Below are 19,400 nucleotides of genomic sequence, written 5' to 3'. Positions count from 1 at the left end.
TTCCACTAGAACGAAAACTCAAAGCTATATTCCACTCTGACTAGCGGGCACATCCAGGTGCTGTTAGCCAGTTGCAGCAATGCGGACATCAGGGGTGCCGTCATGAGGGCCGGGGCTGCCAGTGCAGCTGAAGGAGACAGACGCCACAAGGTAGGACATACAGTTGGGTGGTGGAGGGGGGGTATGCGGCAGCACAGTGCAGGTTATACAGATGAGTGAGACCGACACCTCAATATAGGACATACTGTACAGGTGGGGTGGGGGAGCAGCATGATGCAGGACATATAGATGAAGGGGGTGAAAGCCAAAGTACAGAATATACAGCTGAGAGGTAGCACAACACAAGACATATAGGGGGTCATTCCGAGTTGATCGCTCGCTGATGTTTTTCGCAGCGCAGCGAACAGGTTACTACTGCGCATGCACCACAATGCGCACACGCGTCGTACGGGTACAAAGCAGTTCATTGCTGGGCGATGGATTTAGCGAAGAATCCATTCGTACAGCCGATCGCAAGGAGATTGACAGGAAGAGGGCGTTTGTGGGTGTCATCTGACCGTTTTCAATGAGTGTTTGTAAAAACGCAAGCGTGTCCAGGCGTTTGCAGGGTGGGTGTCTGACGTCAATTGTGGGACCAAAAAGACTGAAGTGATCGCAAGGGCTGAGTAATGGGCCCTACACACTGGTAGATCCGCTGCCGAGCTGCCCGACGGCGAATAGGGCCGACAGGCGACCCGGCGGCGGGGGAGCAGTGACGGGGGAGTGAAGTGTCTTCACTACCCCTGTCACCCGGCTCCATAGCAGTGCAGGCAAATATGGACGAGATCGTCCATATTGGCCTGCATGCACAAGCGACAGGGCACCAGCGATGAACGAGCGCGGGGCCGGGCATCGTTCATCGCTGGTGCCTCCACACTGAAAGATATGAACGATATCATATTCATTAATGAACAAGATCGTTCATATCTTTCAGTATTATCGCCCAGTGTGTAGGGCCTATAAGTCCAGAGCTACTCAGAAACTGCAAAAACTTTTTTGTACCGCTCGGCTGCACACGCGTTCGCACACTTGCAAAGCGAAAACACACTCCCCCATGGGCGGCGACTATGCGTTTGCACGGCTGCTAAAAGTAGCTAGAGAGCGATCAACTCTGAATGACCCCCATAAGGTAGGAGGCTTAGTACAACAAAATGAAGATAAGCGGGTGATACCAATACAATACATACAGACATATTAGGCGAGAATAGAGTTCGAGAATGCCGGAAGTGCAGGATGCCAGGCGATATTGGATGTTTTTTCAAAGCGGCAGTAAAATTACAAGGCAAAACAATTTTGCTGCTGCGAACAGGTCTGAATTAGACCCATTGTTTATGCATACCTCCCAACTTTCCCGATTCCAACGGGACAGTTCCACTGTTCGGACACTTTCTCACTGTCCCACCCGCGGGCCACGTGTCCCGCGGATGGGGGTGGGGGGCAGGTTTGGAGAGCCTGTGATCACCGCTGCTCTGTTCTGCAAAGCAGCCGCTAAGCACTGAATAGATTAGGGGTGGGCAAAATACGGCCCGCGGGCCGGATGCGGCCCGCGAGCTGATCCTGCCCGGCCCGCTACCTCCCATCAGTGTGCAATGACAAGCGACCCGACTGGCTGAGCTGCTTGGCATTGCACTGCATTACCTCCCAGCCGTGGGCGCCGCTGACAAAGCTTGGTCACGTCGGGTACCGCTGGCCGGATTTCCTGTGACATTAGACTCTGTTGGGGATGGAGCCAAAGGTACTCAGCGTGGATGCGTGCGGCGGCGGCCGATTTGAATACATACAGCAGCACAGGCATGTCCGCTATTGCTTCCGGCTGCCAGCGCCTGTCACTTTGTCAGCATGAAAAGCATCTCCCCCCTCCTGCCGGTGCCGCACTGTCCTGCCTGTTACTGCAGGCTGCCGCTGTCAGCACCTGTAACACTTATCACAGGCAGCAGCAGCATGAATAGCGGCTCCCCACTCTCTGCCTCAGCACTGTCCTGCTTGTTGCTGCCGGTGCCTGTCACACTTACAGGCAGCAGCAGCGCCGGAACCATGAAGAGATCTGCAGCCGAAATTTAATTAATATGCGCCGCCCGCCCAGGAAGGGGAGTCCCAAGTTCCAGGTGTGACATGCAGCTGCCTCTACCTGAAGATGAGAGGAGGCACTACTAGTACTTCAAATATCTGGTAAGGGAGTCTGGGTGGGGAAAGCTCTCCATAGCTTATAGTCTTTATATGAATGTTTAATCCACACTTGGCTTTAGGGTACTTTATTTATTCTAATAAAGCTATTTTTTTAGGCCCCTGCCCTCACTCTTTCACTGTAACTGCCCCCTAAGTGTGCAATCACCCTCCCCGTAGCTCGCCCCTCAATGTCCCTACCCTCACCCTCCCTGTAACTCCCTCAGCGTCCCTACCCCCCGTGCGGCCCTCGAGTATTCGCTGGAAAGTGTTAAGAGGCCCCCCAGCTGAAATAATTGCCCACCCCTGGAATAGATTTACAGTGCAGGGATGTGAGCAAGGAGCTGCCCAGCAGTGTGGGCACGCCCTCTAAATCATGATCACAGGGGTTGTGTGGCCACGCCCATCCACCCGAGGTCACAACGCTTTTCAGATGCAGGCCTGAATTCACTAAAAGTTGAGAGGTATGGTTTATGTATAATGACCGGGTCACAAATGCAAACAGCATGGGATGCAGACATGTCAACGAATGCCTAGGTAGCTGGTTCAAGAGCACATTATAAAAAGAAACCCATCAGAGTGGAGAATAAAATAGGATTTTAATACCTACCGGTAAATCCTTTTCTCCTAGTCCGTAGAAGATGCTGGGGACTCCAAAAGGACCATGGGGTATAGACGGGATCCGCAGGAGCTTGGGCACACTATAAAGACTTAAACTGGGTGTGAACTGGCTCCTCCCTCTATGCCCCTCCCCCAGACCTCAGTTATAGGAACTGTGCCCAGGAGAGACGGACATTTAGAGGAAAGGATTTTTGTTTAAACAAAGGGCGAGAAACATACCAGCCCACACCACATATACCGTATAACTGGAGTAGCATGAAACCAGATAACCGTATGAATTAACAACAGCAACAAGCTGAATAAACTAATACACAACCCATGTGTAAACAAAGACAACCAGTAATACTACAACTGCAAGTAACAGTCCGCACTGGGATGGGCCCCCAGCATCCTCTACAGACTAGGAGAAAAGGATTTACCAGTAGGTATTAAAATCCTATATTCTCTTACGTCCTAGAGGATGCTGGGGATTCCAAAAGGACCATGGGGTCTATACCAAAGCTCCAGACCGGGCGGGAGAGTGCGGACGACTCTTCAGCACCGATTGAGCAAACATGAGGTCCTCATCAGCCAGGGTATCAAACTTGTAAAACTTAGCAAATGTGTTTGAACCCGACCACGTAGCTGCTCGGCAAAGCTGAAGTGCCGAGACCCCTCGGGCAGCCGCCCAAGAAGAGCCCACCTTCCTAGTAGAATGGGCCTTTACCGACTTCGGCAACAGTAGCCCAGCCGAAGAATGAGCCTGCTGAATCGTATTACAAATCCAGCGAGCAATAGTTTGTTTAGAAGCAGGATTTCCAATCTTGTTGGAAGCATACAGAACAAACAAAGCTTCTGTTTTCCTGGTACGAGCCGTTCTGGCGACATAAATTTTCAAAGCTCTTACAACATCGAGAGACTTTGGAACCGCCACAGCATCCGTAGCCACAGGCACCACAATAGGTAGGTTAATGTGGAACGAAAAAAACACCTTCGGCAGAAATTGTTGACGAGTCCTCAATTCCGCTCTATCCGAATGGAAAATCAAATACGGGCTCTTGTGAGACAAGGCCGCCAACTCTGACACTCGCCTGGCCGACGCTAGAGCCAAAAGCATGACCACTTTCCAAGTGAGAAACTTTGACTCAACCTTACGCAAAGGTTCAAACCAGTGAGACATAAGGAACTGCAAGACCACTTCAAGATCCCACGGCGCCACCGGCGGCACAAATGGAGGGTGGATATGCAACACTCCCTTCACAAAAGTCTGAACCTCGGGAAGGACGGCCAATTCTTTCTGAAAGAAAATAGATAAAGCCGAAATCTGCACTTTGATGGAACCCAATTTCAGGCCTGCATCTACGCCTGCCTGCAAAAAATGGAGAAACCGACCCAAGTGAAACTCCTCCGCCGGAGCTGCTTTGGTCTCACACCATGAACCATATTTCCTCCAAATACGGTGATAATGATTTGCCGTAACTTCCTTCCTAGCTTTAAGGAGAGTGGGGATGACCTCCCCTGGAATACCCTTCCGAGCTAAGATTTGGCGCTCAACTTCCACGCCATCAAACGCAGCCGCGGTAAGTCCGGAAACACGCATGGCCCCTGCAACAACAGGTCCTCTCTTAAAGGAAGCGGCCAGGGATCTTCCACTAGTAATTCTTGAAGATCCGGATACCAGGCCCTCCGTGGCCAATCTGGAACGACGAGTATCGCCTGAACCCCTGTTCGTCGAACGATCCTCAGCACCTTCGGAATGAGAGGGAGCGGAGGGAACACATACACTGACGGAAACACCCCCCTCAGTCACCAGGGCGTCCACTGCGCTGGCTTGGGGGTCCCTCGACCTGGAACAATACCTCGGAAGCCTCTTGTTGAGGCGAGACGCCATCATGTCTATCAGAGGAAGTCCCCAACGCTTTGTCTCTTCTGCAAATACTTCTTGATGAAGAGACCACTCTCCCGGATGGAGATCGTGTCTGCTGAGGAAGTCTGCTTCCCAGTTGTCCACGCCCGGGAGGAAGACTGCTGACAGTGCGCTCACGTGCTGTTCCGCCCAGCGTAGGATTCTTGTGGCCTCCTCCATAGCCACTCTGCTCCTCGTTCCGCCTTGGCGGTTTACGTACGCCACTGCTGTTATGTTGTCCCACTGGATTAGAACAGGGAGACCCTGAAGAAGGTTCTTTGCTTGCAGCAGGCCGTTATAAATGGCTCGCAACTCGAGAACATTTATGTGAAGACAAGATTCCTGGCTTGATCACTTTCCCTGGAAATTTCTTCCTTGCGTGACTGCGCCCCAGCCTCGGAGACTTGCATCTGTTGTCAGCAGGACCCAGTCCTGGATTCCGAATCGGCGTCCCTCTAGAAGGTGAGAGCCTTGCAGCCACCACAGGAGAGAAATCCTGGCTCTGGAAGATAGAGTTATTTTCCGGTGCATGTGCAGGTGAGACCCGGACCATTTTTTCAGTAGATCCCAGGCATGAAACCTGCCAAACGGAATGGCTTCGAAAGCCGCGACCATCTTCCCTAGAACCCGAGTGCATTGATGAATCGACACACTTGTCGGCCTCAGGAGCTCCCTGACTATGGTCTGGATTTCCAGAGCTTTGACATCCGAAAGAAACACTCTCTGTATCTCCGTGTCCAGGACCATGCCCAGGAAGGGCAGCCGAGTAGCCGGGATCAACTGAGACTTTGGCAAATTTAGTATCCAACCGTGATGTCGCAGAACCGACAGGGAGAGATCCACATTTCTTAACAACTGCTCCTTGGACCTCGCCTTTATCAGGAGATCGTCCAAGTACGGGATAATTGTGACCCCTTGCTAGCGCAGGAGGACCATCATCTCTGCCATTACCTTGGTGAAAACCCTCGGGGCCATGGAAAGCCCAAACGGCAACGCCTGAAATTGGTAATGACAATCCTGTACCGCGAACCTCAGGAAGGCTTGATGAGGAGGGAATATCGGGATGTGTAACTAAGCATCCTTTATGTTGACTGACGCCATAAAATCTCCCCCTTCGAGGCTGGAGATCACCGCTCGAAGAGACTCCATCTTGAACTTGAAAGTTTTCAAGTACGGATTGAGGGATTTTAGGTTCAGAATCGGTCTGACCGAACCGTCTGGCTTCGGCACCACAAAGACGCTCGAATAAAACTCCTTCACCCGGTCTGACGGGGGAACCGGCACCACGACCCTCTGTTTACACAACTTTTGTATCGCATCCCTTACCACCCCTCTTTCGGGAAGAGAAGTTGGCAAAGCCGACACGAAAAACCGGTTGGGGGGCATCTCCTGAAACTCCAGTCTGTACCCTTGGGACACTATGTCTAAGACCCAAGGATCCAGAGCTGAACGAACCCAGACCTGACTGAAGAATCGGAGACGGCCCCCCACCGGTAGGGACTCCCCCAGGGAAGCCCCAGCGTCATGCTGTGGACTTGGTAGAGGCAGGGGAGGACTTTTGGTCCTGGGTGCCTGATACTGCAGGCGACTTCCTTCCCCTACCTCTACCCTTTGAAGTGAGGAAGAACGAGCCCTTACCTCTTTTGTATTTATTAGGCCGAAAGGACTGCATCCTCTGATGGGGTGCCTTCTTCTGTTGTGTGGGAACATAAGGAAGAAAATATGACTTACCCGCTGTAGCGGTCGACACCAGGTCAGCCAGGCCTTCACCGAACAAGACACTACCTTTAAAAGGAAGAGCTTCCATATTCTTCTTGGAGTCGGCATCAACATTCCATTGGTGAATCCACAGCGCCCTCTTGGCCGAAATCGCCATGGCATTGGCTCTTGATCTCAAGAGGCCAACATCCCTCGCCGCATCCTTTAGGTAATCTGCAGCGTCCTTAATATAACCAAGAGTCAGAAGAATATTATCTTTATCAAGAGCATCCATATCAGAAGCCAAATTTTCAGCCCACTTTGCAATAGCACTACTCACCCATACCGACGCCACAGCAGGTCTGAGCAATGCACCAGTATTGACGAAAATGGACTTCAAAGTCGTCTCCAGCTTGCGATCCGCCGGATCCTTGAGGGCAGCTGTGTCAGGGGACAGAAGTGCCACCTTCTTGGACAAACAGGATAGAGCCTTGTCCACATTTGGAGACGACTCCCATTTTTCCCTATTGTCAGAGGGAAAAGGATATGCCATCAAAATTCGCTTGGGAATCTGACACCTTTTTTCAGGCGACTCCCAAGCCTTTTCACAAAGCGCATTCATTTCATGAGAGGAGGGAAACTTTACCTCAGGTCTTTTCCCCTTAAATAAACAAACCCTTGTGTCAGGAACGGCAGGTTCCTCAGGTATACATAAAACATCCTTAATGGCTATAATCATGTACTGAATATTCTTGAGAACCTGTGGATGTAAAGAAGCCTCATTCAAATCGACATCTGAGTCAGAGTCCGTGTCGGTACCTGTATCCGCCACCTGGTTAAAAGTACGCTTCTGTGACCCCGAGACTGTTTGTACCTGAGACAAGGCGTCCTCCACCGACTGTCTCCATGTTTGTGTCTGAGAATCAGATTTATCCAGTTTCTTTGACAATAAAGCCATCCAATCAGCAGTCGGCTGTGCCGACAGACACATACTTAAATCCTTTTCTGCAGCCCCCACAACTTCCTCCGGGGAGGAACACCCAGTCTCAGACATATCGACACCTCGTGCCGACCCCACTCACACAGTCCACAAGCCCGGGGACAGACCAACAGAGAAGCCCTTAGGGAGTAACACAGAGAGAGTTTGCCAGCTCACACCCCAGCGTGGAGGACCGGGCCAGCGTCTCTGCAGCTGAAGAGATACAAGAAAATGGCGCTGGTGAGCAATGTGCGGCTAAGTCCCGCCCCCTTCCCGGGGCGCTGTAGCCCGCTAAAATTTGAATCTGCAACCTGGCAGGGGTACCTTATACGGTGATTGGACACCGTATAGGCCTTTTTCGCCAGCCAAAAACCTCAGTAACTGCTGCCCAGGGCGCCCCCCAGCGCCCTGCACCCTGTGATTGCCGTTGGTGAAGTGTGTGGGAGAATGGAGCGCTGCGCTGTACCTCGTTACTGAAGTCTTCTGCCGTCACTGAAGTCTTCGGTTCTTCTAATACTCACCTGGCTTCTTTCTTCTGGCTTCTGTGAGGGGGGTGACGGCGCGTCTCCGGGAACAATCAGCTAGGCGCACCAAGTGATCGAACCCTCTGGAGCTAATGGTGTCCAGTAGCCTAAGAAGCAGAGCCCTTAACTAAGAAGAAGTAGGTCTGACTTCTCTCCCCTCAGTCCCACGATGCAGGGAGCTTGTAGCCAGCAGGTCTCCCTGAAAATAAAAAACCTATCAAAACGTCTTTCTAGAGAAACTCAGTAGAGCTCCCCTAGTGTGTGTCCAGTCACTCCTGGGCACAAAGTCTAACTGAGGTCTGGGGGAGGGGCATAGAGGGAGGAGCCAGTTCACACCCAGTTTAAGTCTTTATAGTGTGCCCAAGCTCCTGCGGATCCCGTCTATACCCCATGGTCCTTTTGGAGTCCCCAGCATCCTCTAGGACGTAAGAGAAAAGTGTTTTGTTACTGTCCATTCTCCTGTTTAGCAGAATGATGAAAAATCCCAATCAAAAAGTTATATCTGTTTCATTCAAGTGCAGTCTGTCAACAATGCGCAATGGATACAGGTGTGACTCCATATATTGTTGAATTGTAATTCCTTTCAATCCTTTGACACTTGAGCCTTACTGTAACTGCACCCAGCCGTGTCTCTTCTCATCTAATCTCCAGTGCTGTTACTATATGTAGGCTACAGGTTCTGTAAGTAGAGCTTCCTCATTGTTCTCGGATACTTTTTTCCTTCTATTCAAATGTATTGCATCATACTCTTGTATATTATATGCTGTCAATGTTGTTAAACCTATAACTAACCAGAGTAGGGGTATTCAGCATGTGGCCCTCCAGCTGCTGTAGAACTGCACTTCCCAGCATGCCCTACCATAGTTTTGCTGTTAGGGCATGCTAAAACTGCTGGGATGTATAGGATGTGAATAGCCCTGAACTTAGAGGTTCTGTTGAAATAGTTGTCTATAAGTAGATCATACATAATAATATGAATGTGGCCGCACCCTGCGATTTCACCCCAAAACTGTAAATTTCTACTGTGTTTTATAAGGCATGGAAAAAAATGCTGTCAGAAGAAGAAGACGAAAGTGATATGGCAGCTTACATTATGAGGTGCCTCAGGCCTGTGATGTCACTCACCCCTAAATACAGATGTGTCCTCATACATCTAGCCTCAATACGCCATGCAGCGCGAGATGCCTGGTGAGAGTGAGCCACCAGTTCCCGTGAAAAATGCATCTCATGCGACTAGGACGCAGGAGGAGTGCTTATTAATTTAGTATATTCTGTGTGCGTCCAGAGGGGCCCATACAGCACACCCTGCACCCATTATTTCGATACTTCCCCTTCCGGAGTTCTGTGGCAGTGACAGTTATTCTGAGCACCAGGTGGTGCGCAGGTCTCCAGGAAAATGGCAGGCAGCCATTTTCCTGGTATTTTGCATATGCGCAGTCGGGAAAATCGCTGGGAAAATGGCCACAGCACCATTTTCTCGGAGACATGTGCGCCTCCTAGTGCTCAGAGTCACTGCCTGCTAGAGAGGAGGCTGCACACAGGCCCCCTCTTCTCTTAATACACCCCTGCCAAGAGGTGCTGTTTGGCGTGACTGAGATGTATGAGGATGTAGCTGTAACTGCTTACTGTAAATGTATACAGAGGAAACTTGGCTGCTGCAGTGTGTGTATACAACAGAACCACATCATTATAGGAAGGTGTGCATTATAGGAATTTCAGTGCATCTGGAAAGTATTCACAGCGTTTCACTTTTTCCACATTTTATTCGTTTTTTTTATTTTTAATAATTTGCAAAAATCTCGAAAAACTTTTTCACGTTGTCATTATGGGGTGTTGTGTGTAGAATTTTGAGGGGAAAATGTATTTATTCCATTTTGAAATAAGGCCGTAACATAACAAAATGTGGAAAAAGTGAAGCGCTGTGAATACTTTCTGGATGCACTGTACATATCCTCTAGCCCTAAGGTTCTCAAACTCAGTCCTCAGGACCCCACACAGTGCATGTTTTGCAGGTAACCCAGCAGGTGCACAGGTGTATTAATTATTCACTGACACAATTTAAAAGATTCACAGGTGGAGCTAGTTATTTCACTTGGGATTCTGTGAGGAGACCTGCAAAACATGCACTGTGTGGGGTCCTGAGGACCGAGTTTGAGAACCTGTGCTCTAGCCTAAGCTACGAGAACATGTTTATAAACTGCCCTAGCAGCTGTTTAATCCCATGTGATCACACTTCTGTCGCAGATTTATTAGTTTAGAGCAAAGAGTGTAATTTGCCTGGCACACTAACTCCTGAAGGTTCTTCATTACAGAATGTAACATGATATCCAACATTAACTACACCTGCAAAACCCACAGACTACTTTCCTGTGATACACACAACTACACTCCATATTATCTTAGGTAGTGGTGGTGACTGTGTTCCTATTTCTGTAGGAACCCCAATGCACAGAGAAGTGAGATCCCCAATGAGAATCATGAATAATTGGACCTTTTTAGAGAAAATATATTTTACATGGGGTTTAAGAAAACTAATAGAGGCTATTTGTTTAATATGATTTTTATAACACTTGTTACTTATTGATATATTACCAATGCTCTCCCCTCCCCCCAAAAAAACATGTTTTGCCAGCGGAATGGGAGCAGTGTTAATACCTCACAATCATGAAAATGTTACTACATTTCCAGACTCTTGCAGATATTGCCCACGCGCTGGCTGGACACAGATGTAATGGCAAAGGTGTAGATCGGTGCCATGGTGCCTGGAGCAGTGGTATGTTTTGGCATCCCCCCTCCCCTGTACTGAATTGGAGTTCTGGCCAACGGGTGGTATTTAGGTTGCCGGCTGTTGTGATCCCTGCACACAGTGTACCGGCGTCGGAATCTCAACACCTTTTCTCCCTCTTAGGGGTCCATGACCCCCCCCTGGAGGGAGAATAGATAGCGTGGCGTGCCACCGTGCTACCAAGGGGCTCATTTGCGCTCGCCCAGCTGTCGGTATGCCGGTGGTCGGGATTCCGGCGCCGGCATACCATACTACACTCCTGGCCAACATGTGGTGGCATGTTACATTTGAAAAGAAAAAATATAAACAAATCCTAAATTGGTGACAGAGCCGGTTCTTAACCTTGTGGAGCTCAGTGCGAAAGTTTGCTTTGGGTGCCCCCATGTTTACAATACGGACAGTGTGCGCAACTAGAACATGGGGCGTGGCTTCATGGAAAGGGGCGTGGCCACATAATAGTACCATTCACATTACATCTCACAGTAGTGTCCGTTATTCACATTACACCACACAGTAGTACACCTTATACATGATAAGCCACACAATTATACACATTATGCCACAGTAGTGCTGCTTATACATATCATGCCATAGTAATGCTCCTTATACATGTTATGCCATGGTAGAGCCTCTATGGAAGTAGCAGTATTTAACTATTTTCAAATGAGTTATTAATAAGAATAATTTATTTATATAGTGCTCTTTCTCCAATAGGACTCAAGGCGCTTAATTAAAAACACTATGTATGCCCCGACTGACCTGACCCCACAACCCCCCAATCCCTTAATGAAAATAAAGCCCCAGATGTGACCCCCCCACAGACCTGATAATCCCGCCAATCTCTCAATGAAAATAATGCCCAAAAACTGTCCCCCTCCCCAGATCTGATAACCTCCCAATACCGCAATGAAAATAAAGCCCCAGATGTGACCCCCCCACAGACCTGAACTCTCTCCCCACTGTCCTGTTATGCCTTTCCCTGTTCCATGTCACCACCCTTGTTGTGCTCCCCTCACACCACTCTACTACTGCTCAGTCCCAGCCCTTCACCTTTCCCATTCTCAGCCATTCTCCTGCAACCTCTGGGGGTTCCTGCTTTATCCTTGTATTGACTTTACTTCCTTTCCACTGTGGTTTGGCTATATGATCTCTGTCCAGTTCTCATCTCCAGTCACTGATTCACCACATCATAGCCAGGATTGGAGTGGTTTGCAGGACATCTCTTCACAACTGCTGGCTCCAGCCTGCCAGCCGAATGTTACGTCACCTTTGTATATTCTCCTGCTCTGAGGAGGCTTGAGCCAAATGCTGATAGGCTACCCTGACAGGAGTGCTGGGCGACCTGGTGTTCTGCTTCCGTGACCTGCCGGATAGAATCAATGCCTTCATGCGCGGATAACAACAAATAATGTAACATCACTAAACGTGTCTTTCTTTTGTCCCTCTTAGACATCTTATTTTACATTTAGCATTCTATTTTAGATTGTGATATCATGATGTACCGCATCCCTGGGACTGATTAGGGCTTAAACGTATGTGCACCATTTGTAGGCCACTTCATACAATAGACGATACAGAAGTTATTTTAGTTTATTTCTCTGACGTCCTAGTGGATGCTGGGGACTCCGTCAGGACCATGGGGAATAGCGGCTCCGCAGGAGACAGGGCACAAAATTTAAAAGTTTGACCACTAGGTGGTATGTACTGGCTCCTCCCCCTATGACCCTCCTCCAAGCCTCAGTTAGGTTTTTATGCCCGTCTGAGCAGGGTGCAATCTAGGTGGCTCTCATAAAGAGCTGCTTAGAGTAAAAGTTTTGATAGTTTTATTATTTTCAGTGAGTCCTGCTGGCAACAGGCTCACTGCAACGAGGGACCTAGGGGAGAAGAAGTGAACTCACCTGCGTGCAGGATGGATTTGCTTCTTAGGCTACTGGACACTAGCTCCAGAGGGACGATCACAGGTACAGCCTGGATGGGTCACCGGAGCCGCGCCGCCGACCCCCTTGCAGATGCCGAAGTAAGAAGAGGTCCAGAAACCGGCGGCTGAAGGCTTTTCAGTCTTCATGAGGTAGCGCACAGCACTGCAGCTGTGCGCCATTGCGCTCAGGCACACTTCACACCGGCGGTCACTGAGGGTGCAGGGCGCTGGGGGGGGCGCCCTGGGCAGCAATGTTAATACCTTTCTGGCTAAAAAAGAATACATCACATATAGTCCATGAGGCTATATGGATGTATTTCACCCCTGCCAGGTCTCAGAAAAACCGGGAGAAGAGCCCGCCGGAATAGGGGGCGGGGCCTATCTCCTCAGCACACAGCGCCATTTTCCTACACAGCTCCGCTGCTAGGAAGGCTCCCAGGCTCTCCCCTGCACTGCACTACAGAAACAGGGTAAAAAACAGAGAGGGGGGGCATTTTTTGGCGATATTATATATATTTAAGCAGCTATGAGGAAACAACACTTATATAAGGTTGTTCCTATATAATTATAGCGCTTTGGTGTGTGCTGGCAAACTCTCCCTCTGTCTCCCCAAAGGGCTAGTGGGGTCCTGTCTTCTATCAGAGCATTCCCTGTGTGTCTGCTGTGTGTCGGTACGTGTGTGTCGACATGTATGAGGACGATGTTGGTGTGGAGGCGGAGCAATTGCCGGTAATGGTGATGTCACCCCCTAGGGAGTCGACACCGGAATGGATGGCTTTGTTTATGGAATTACGTGATAATGTCAGCACGCTGCAAAAGTCGGTTGACGACATACCTGTACAGGCGTCTCAAACACCGTCAGGGGCTGTAAAACGCCCTTTGCCTCAGTCGGTCGACATAGACCCAGACACGGACACCGAATCTAGTGTCGACGGTGAAGAAACGAACGTATTTTCCAGTAGGGCCACACGTTATATGATCACGGCAATGAAGGAGGCTTTGCATATCTCTGATACTGCAAGTACCACAAAAAGGGGTATTATGTGGGGTCTGAAAAAACTACCTGTAGTTTTTCCTGAATCAGAGGAATTGAATGACGTGTGTGATGAAGCGTGGGTTACCCCTGATAAAAAACTGCTAATTTCAAAGAAGTTATTGGCGTTATACCCTTTCCCGCCAGAGGTTAGGGCGCGCTGGGAAACACCCCCTAGGGTGGACAAGGCGCTCACACGTTTATCCAAACAAGTGGCGTTACCGTCTCCTGATACGGCCGCCCTCAAGGATCCAGCTGATAGGAGGCTGGAAAATACTCTAAAAAGTATATACACACATACTGGTGTTATACTGCGACCAGCAATCGCCTCAGCCTGGATGTGCAGTGCTGGGGTGGCTTGGTCGGATTCCCTGACTGAAAATATTGATACCCTGGATAGGGACAGTATTTTATTGACTATAGAGCAATTAAAGGATGCATTCCTTTATATGCGAGATGCACAGAGGGATATCTGCACTCTGGCATCAAGAGTAAGTGCGATGTCCATATCTGCCAGAAGAAGTCTATGGACACGACAGTGGTCAGGCGATGCGGATTCCAAACGGCATATGGAAGTATTGCCGTATAAAGGGGAGGAATTATTTGGGGTCGGTCTATCGGATTTGGTAGCCACGGCAACAGCCGGGAAGTCCACCTTTTTACCTCAAGTCCCCTCCCAGCAGAAAAAGACGCAGTCTTTTCAGCCGCAGTCCTTTCGTTCCTATAAGAACAAGCGAGCAAAAGGACATTCATATTTGCCCCGAGGCAAAGGAAAGGGTAAGAGACTGCAGCAAGCAGCCCCTTCCCAGGAGCAGAAGTCCTCCCCGGCTTCTGCAAAGGCCTCAGCATGACGCTGGGACCTTACAAGCGGACTCAGGGGCGGTGGGGGGTCGCCTCAAGAATTTCAGCGCACAGTGGGCTCACTCGCAGGTGGACCCCTGGATCCTGCAGGTAGTATCTCAGGGTTACAGGTTGGAATTCGAGAAGTCTCCCCCTCGCCGGTTCCTAAAATCTGCTTTGCCAACGTCTCCCTCAGACAGGGCGACGGTATTGGAAGCCATTCACAAGCTGTATTCTCAGCAGGTGATAATCAAGGTACCCCTTCTACAACAGGGAAAGGGGTATTACTCCACGCTATTTGTGGTACCGAAGCCGGACGGCTCGGTAAGACCTATTCTAAATCTGAAATCTCTGAACCTGTACATACAAAAATTCAAGTTCAAGATGGAGTCACTCAGAGCAGTGATAGCGAATCTGGAAGAAGGGGATTTTATGGTGTCCTTGGACATCAAGGATGCTTACCTTCATGTCCCAATTTGCCCTTCACACCAAGGGTACCTCAGGTTCGTGGTACAAAACTGTCATTATCAGTTTCAGACGCTGCCGTTTGGATTGTCCACGGCACCCAGGGTCTTTACCAAGGTAATGGCCGAAATGATGATCCTTCTTCGAAGAGAAGGCGTATTAATTATCCCTTACTTGGACGATCTCCTGATAAGGGCAAGATCCAGAGAACAGCTGGAGGTCGGAGTAGCACTAACTCAAGTAGTGCTCCAACAGCACGGGTGGATTCTGAATTTTCCAAAATCCCAACTGATCCCGACGACACGTCTGCTGTTCCTAGGGATGATTCTGGACACTGTTCAGAAAAAGGTATTTCTTCCGGAGGAGAAAGCCAGGGAGTTATCCGAACTCGTCAGGAACCTCCTAAAACCAGGGACAGTGTCTGTGCATCAATGCACAAGAGTCCTGGAAAAAAGGGTCTCTCTGCTATGGTGGTTGCAGAGTGCTCATCTGTTAGAGGGCCGCAGATTCGGCATACAGAACTGGGTCCTAGTGACCACGGATGCCAGCCTGAGAGGCTGGGGAGCGGTCACACAAGGAAGAAACTTCCAGGGCGTGTGGTCAAGCCTGGAAACGTCTCTTCACATAAATATACTGGAACTAAGAGCAATCTACAATGCTCTAAGCCTGGCAAACCCTCTGCTTCAGGGTCAGCCGGTGTTGATCCAGTCGGACAACATCACGGCAGTCGCCCACGTAAACAGACAGGGCGGCACAAGAAGCAGGAGGGCAATGGCAGAGGCTGCAAGGATTCTTCGCTGGGCGGAAAATCATGTGATAGCACTGTCAGCAGTGTTCATCCCGGGAGTGGACAACTGGGAAGCAGACTTCCTCAGCAGACACGATCTTCACCCGGGAGAGTGGGGACTTCATCCAGAAGTCTTCCACATGATTGTAGTCCATTGGGAAAGACCAATGGTGGACATGATGGCGTCCCGCCTCAACAAAAAACTGGACAGGTATTGCGCCAGGTCAAGAGACCCTCAGGCAATAGCTGTGGATGCTCTGGTAACACCATGGGTGTACCAGTCAGTGTATGTGTTTCCTCCTCTGCCTCTCATACCCAAGGTACTGAGAATTATACGGCAAAGGGGAGTAAGAACGATACTAGTGGCTCCGGACTGGCCAAGAAGGACTTGGTACCCGGAACTTCAGGAGATGCTCACGGAAGATCCGTGGCCTCTACCTCTAAGAAGGGATCTGCTTCAGCAGGGACCGTGTCTATTCCAAGACTTACCGCGGCTGCGTTTGACGGCATGGCGGTTGAACGCCGGATCCTAAGGGAAAAAGGCATTCCGGAAGAGGTCATCCCTACCCTGGTCAAAGCCAGGAAGGAGGTGACTGCACAACATTATCACCGCATTTGGAGAAAATATGTTGCATGGTGTGAGGCCAGGAAGGCCCCGACAGAGGAATTTCAACTGGGTCGATTCCTACATTTCCTGCAAACAGGATTATCTATGGGCCTCAAATTAGGGTCCATTAAGGTTCAAATTTCGGCCCTGTCGATTTTCTTCCAGAAAGAATTGGCTTCAGTTCCTGAAGTCCAGACTTTTGTAAAAGGAGTACTACATATACAGCCCCCGGTTGTGCCCCCAGTGGCACCGTGGGATCTCAATGTAGTTTTGGATTTTCTCAAATCCCATTGGTTTGAGCCACTCAAATCGGTAGATTTGAAATATCTTACATGGAAAGTAACCATGCTACTGGCCCTGGCTTCAGCCAGGAGAGTGTCGGAATTGGCGGCTTTATCGTATAAAAGCCCATATCTGATTTTCCATTCGGACAGGGCAGAATTGAGGACGCGTCCTCATTTTCTGCCTAAGGTGGTATCAGCGTTTCACCTGAACCAGCCTATTGTGGTGCCTGCGGCTACTAGCGATTTGGAGGATTCCAAGTTGCTGGACGTTGTCAGAGCATTGAAAATATATATTTCAAGGACGGCTGGAGTCAGAAAATCTGACTCGCTGTTTATACTGTATGCACCCAACAAGCTGGGTGCTCCTGCTTCTAAGCAGACGATTGCTCGTTGGATTTGTAGCACAATTCAACTGGCACATTCTGTGGCAGGCCTGCCACAGCCTAAATCTGTCAATGCCCACTCCACAAGGAAGGTGGGCTCATCTTGGGCGGCTGCCCGAGGGGTCTCGGCATTACAACTCTGCCGAGCAGCTACGTGGTCAGGGGAGAACACGTTTGTAAAATTCTACAAATTTGATACCCTGGCTAAGGAGGACCTGGAGTTCTCTCATTCGGTGCTGCAGAGTCATCCGCACTCTCCCGCCCGTTTGGGAGCTTTGGTATAATCCCCATGGTCCTGACGGAGTCCCCAGCATCCACTAGGACGTCAGAGAAAATAAGAATTTACTCACCGGTAATTCTATTTCTCGTAGTCCGTAGTGGATGCTGGGCGCCCATCCCAAGTGCGGATTGTCTGCAATACTTGTACATAGTTATTGTTACAAAAAAATCGGGTTGTTTATTGTTGTGAGCCATCTTTTCAGAGGCTCCTACGTTATCATACTGTTAACTGGGTTCAGATCACAAGTTGTACGGTGTGATTGGTGTGGCTGGTATGAGTCTTACCCGGGATTCAAAATCCTTCCTTATTGTGTACGCTCGTCCGGGCACAGTATCCTAACTGAGGCTTGGAGGAGGGTCATAGGGGGAGGAGCCAGTACACACCACCTAGTGGTCAAACTTTTACATTTTGTGCCCTGTCTCCTGCGGAGCCGCTATTCCCCATGGTCCTGACGGAGTCCCCAGCATCCACTACGGACTACGAGAAATAGAATTACCGGTGAGTAAATTCTTATTTATAATTGGTCCAATCATTGGGGGGGTTGGGTGTTGAAGGGAAACTCATCCAGCCTCTAAGTGGTTAAGCTTTCATGATCTTGATGTGACTTACAGCACTGTTTCCCAAAATTCCCATTAAAGTGATATGCAGCTAGAGTGAGATATATCTTTGATTTGCTTGCCTATTAATTGTAGTATATAACAAAATAGTTCGTTATATCAACATTATTTACAGTAGGATAACTGGAATAGTATTGTTTGGTACCTTGTAAATTTGCAAGGTCGGACATTTAAACTGGATGCTTAAAGGGCTTGTGATCTTAGATATTGAGTGTGCTTGATAGTCTAGCACAGGAGAATATATATTGCAGACAGTCTGTTATGTTATGCCTCCTTGCACGTTTAGGCTCTGCCACCTCTCCGTGCTTTAGATGTGTCCCCCTACATCTAGCTTCAGTATTCCATGCAGAGGGAGATGGCTGGCGTGACTTTGCTGACAGGTCCACTAGTGACTGGCATCTTTTGTGCCGAAATTGTGACATAGTCTGTAAATAAAGCACAACAGAAAAAAGCTGCGGCTGCTACATGGTAGCATTTCGTATGCAGATTCAGAGACTCAGTCGCACACAGATACAGATGTGACCCCTTTTATGGTTGCCCACAATGCTGTCTGGCGTTGCATATGGTAGCCTGCTAAGTCCGTGCAGCACATCCAGCAGACGGCGGGGAAGGTAGCGGGGAGCGTTGCTCTCGCTACCTGTACAGGTACGGGGAGCCGGAGGGAGGCAAACAGCACTAGTATCGGGGAGCTATGCACCTGCTATTCTGTGATACATACACGGCAGTGAGCGTCATCCATGGGAGCGTACAATTGTTTTGAATAGGAAAATCAGACACTGCGGAAGGTTGCGGCAATGCCACGGTACGCTGCCTCCCGCAGCATCAATGTACGGGCACACATCTGTATACAAGTGTCACATACCACATTAATCAGCACATTTTCTTGGCGCATCTTAGTCACATTGTGTTGCAACTAAGCTGCATTGTCAGCAAAAAAAAGACATCCAACGCTAGCGGAGTCTCGCGTATATAGCATTTTTGGCTCTCATTCCAATCATGGCAGCTGTCTGCTGGGACTAAAAGACGAGCATGGCGGGCATATTTACCCCAGTTATTACATGTATATTATTTAGCTCTGTAATACATAGCATGTGTATATATCATATACTGTATATATCTATACTGTTGTGATAGAAACACTAGTAAAGTGATAAATGGGAGATATGTTTGTCCCAGGTTTCTGATCCATGTATTTTAAACCCCCAGAAAATGTCTGTTTTGCTAAACAGACTTGATGAGAGTTTGGGCTTTTAGTAAAAGCCGGATATGCATAGGCAAAAACCCTCCTCCTCTTGGCAAGTGGCTCACATTAGGACAATAGCAATGGTATATAGGGGGTAATTCCAAGTTGATCGCAGCAGGATTTTTGATAGCAATTGGGCAAAACCATGTGCACTGCAGGGGAGGCAGATATAACATGTGCAGAAAGAGTTAGATTTGGGTGGGTTATTTTATTTCTGTGCAGGGTAAATACTGGCTGCTTTATTTTTAC

The 19,400-nt window shown here is 49.2% G+C and overlaps 1 protein-coding gene across 4 annotated transcripts in view; it reads left to right on the top strand.

Moving 5' to 3' along the window:
* FUZ (fuzzy planar cell polarity protein) overlaps positions 1-19,400 on the top strand; it is a 322,221-nt gene that overhangs the window by 299,519 nt on the left and 3,302 nt on the right. Inside the window, exon 11 of one of the 4 annotated variants that reach the window (XM_063942539.1) lies at positions 10,598-10,682. The exons of the other annotated variants lie outside the window; for them this stretch is intronic. Within the exon in view, the coding sequence (XP_063798609.1) occupies positions 10,598-10,641 (44 nt within the window). The 3' untranslated portion in view covers positions 10,642-10,682. The remainder of the gene's footprint in view (positions 1-10,597; positions 10,683-19,400) is intronic. 4 annotated transcript variants of the gene reach the window in all.

The sequence above is a fragment of the Pseudophryne corroboree genome, chromosome 10 (assembly GCF_028390025.1).
Source record: "Pseudophryne corroboree isolate aPseCor3 chromosome 10, aPseCor3.hap2, whole genome shotgun sequence".
NCBI lineage: Eukaryota > Metazoa > Chordata > Amphibia > Anura > Myobatrachidae > Pseudophryne > Pseudophryne corroboree.
This window is presented reverse-complemented; position numbering and strand designations above follow the sequence as displayed.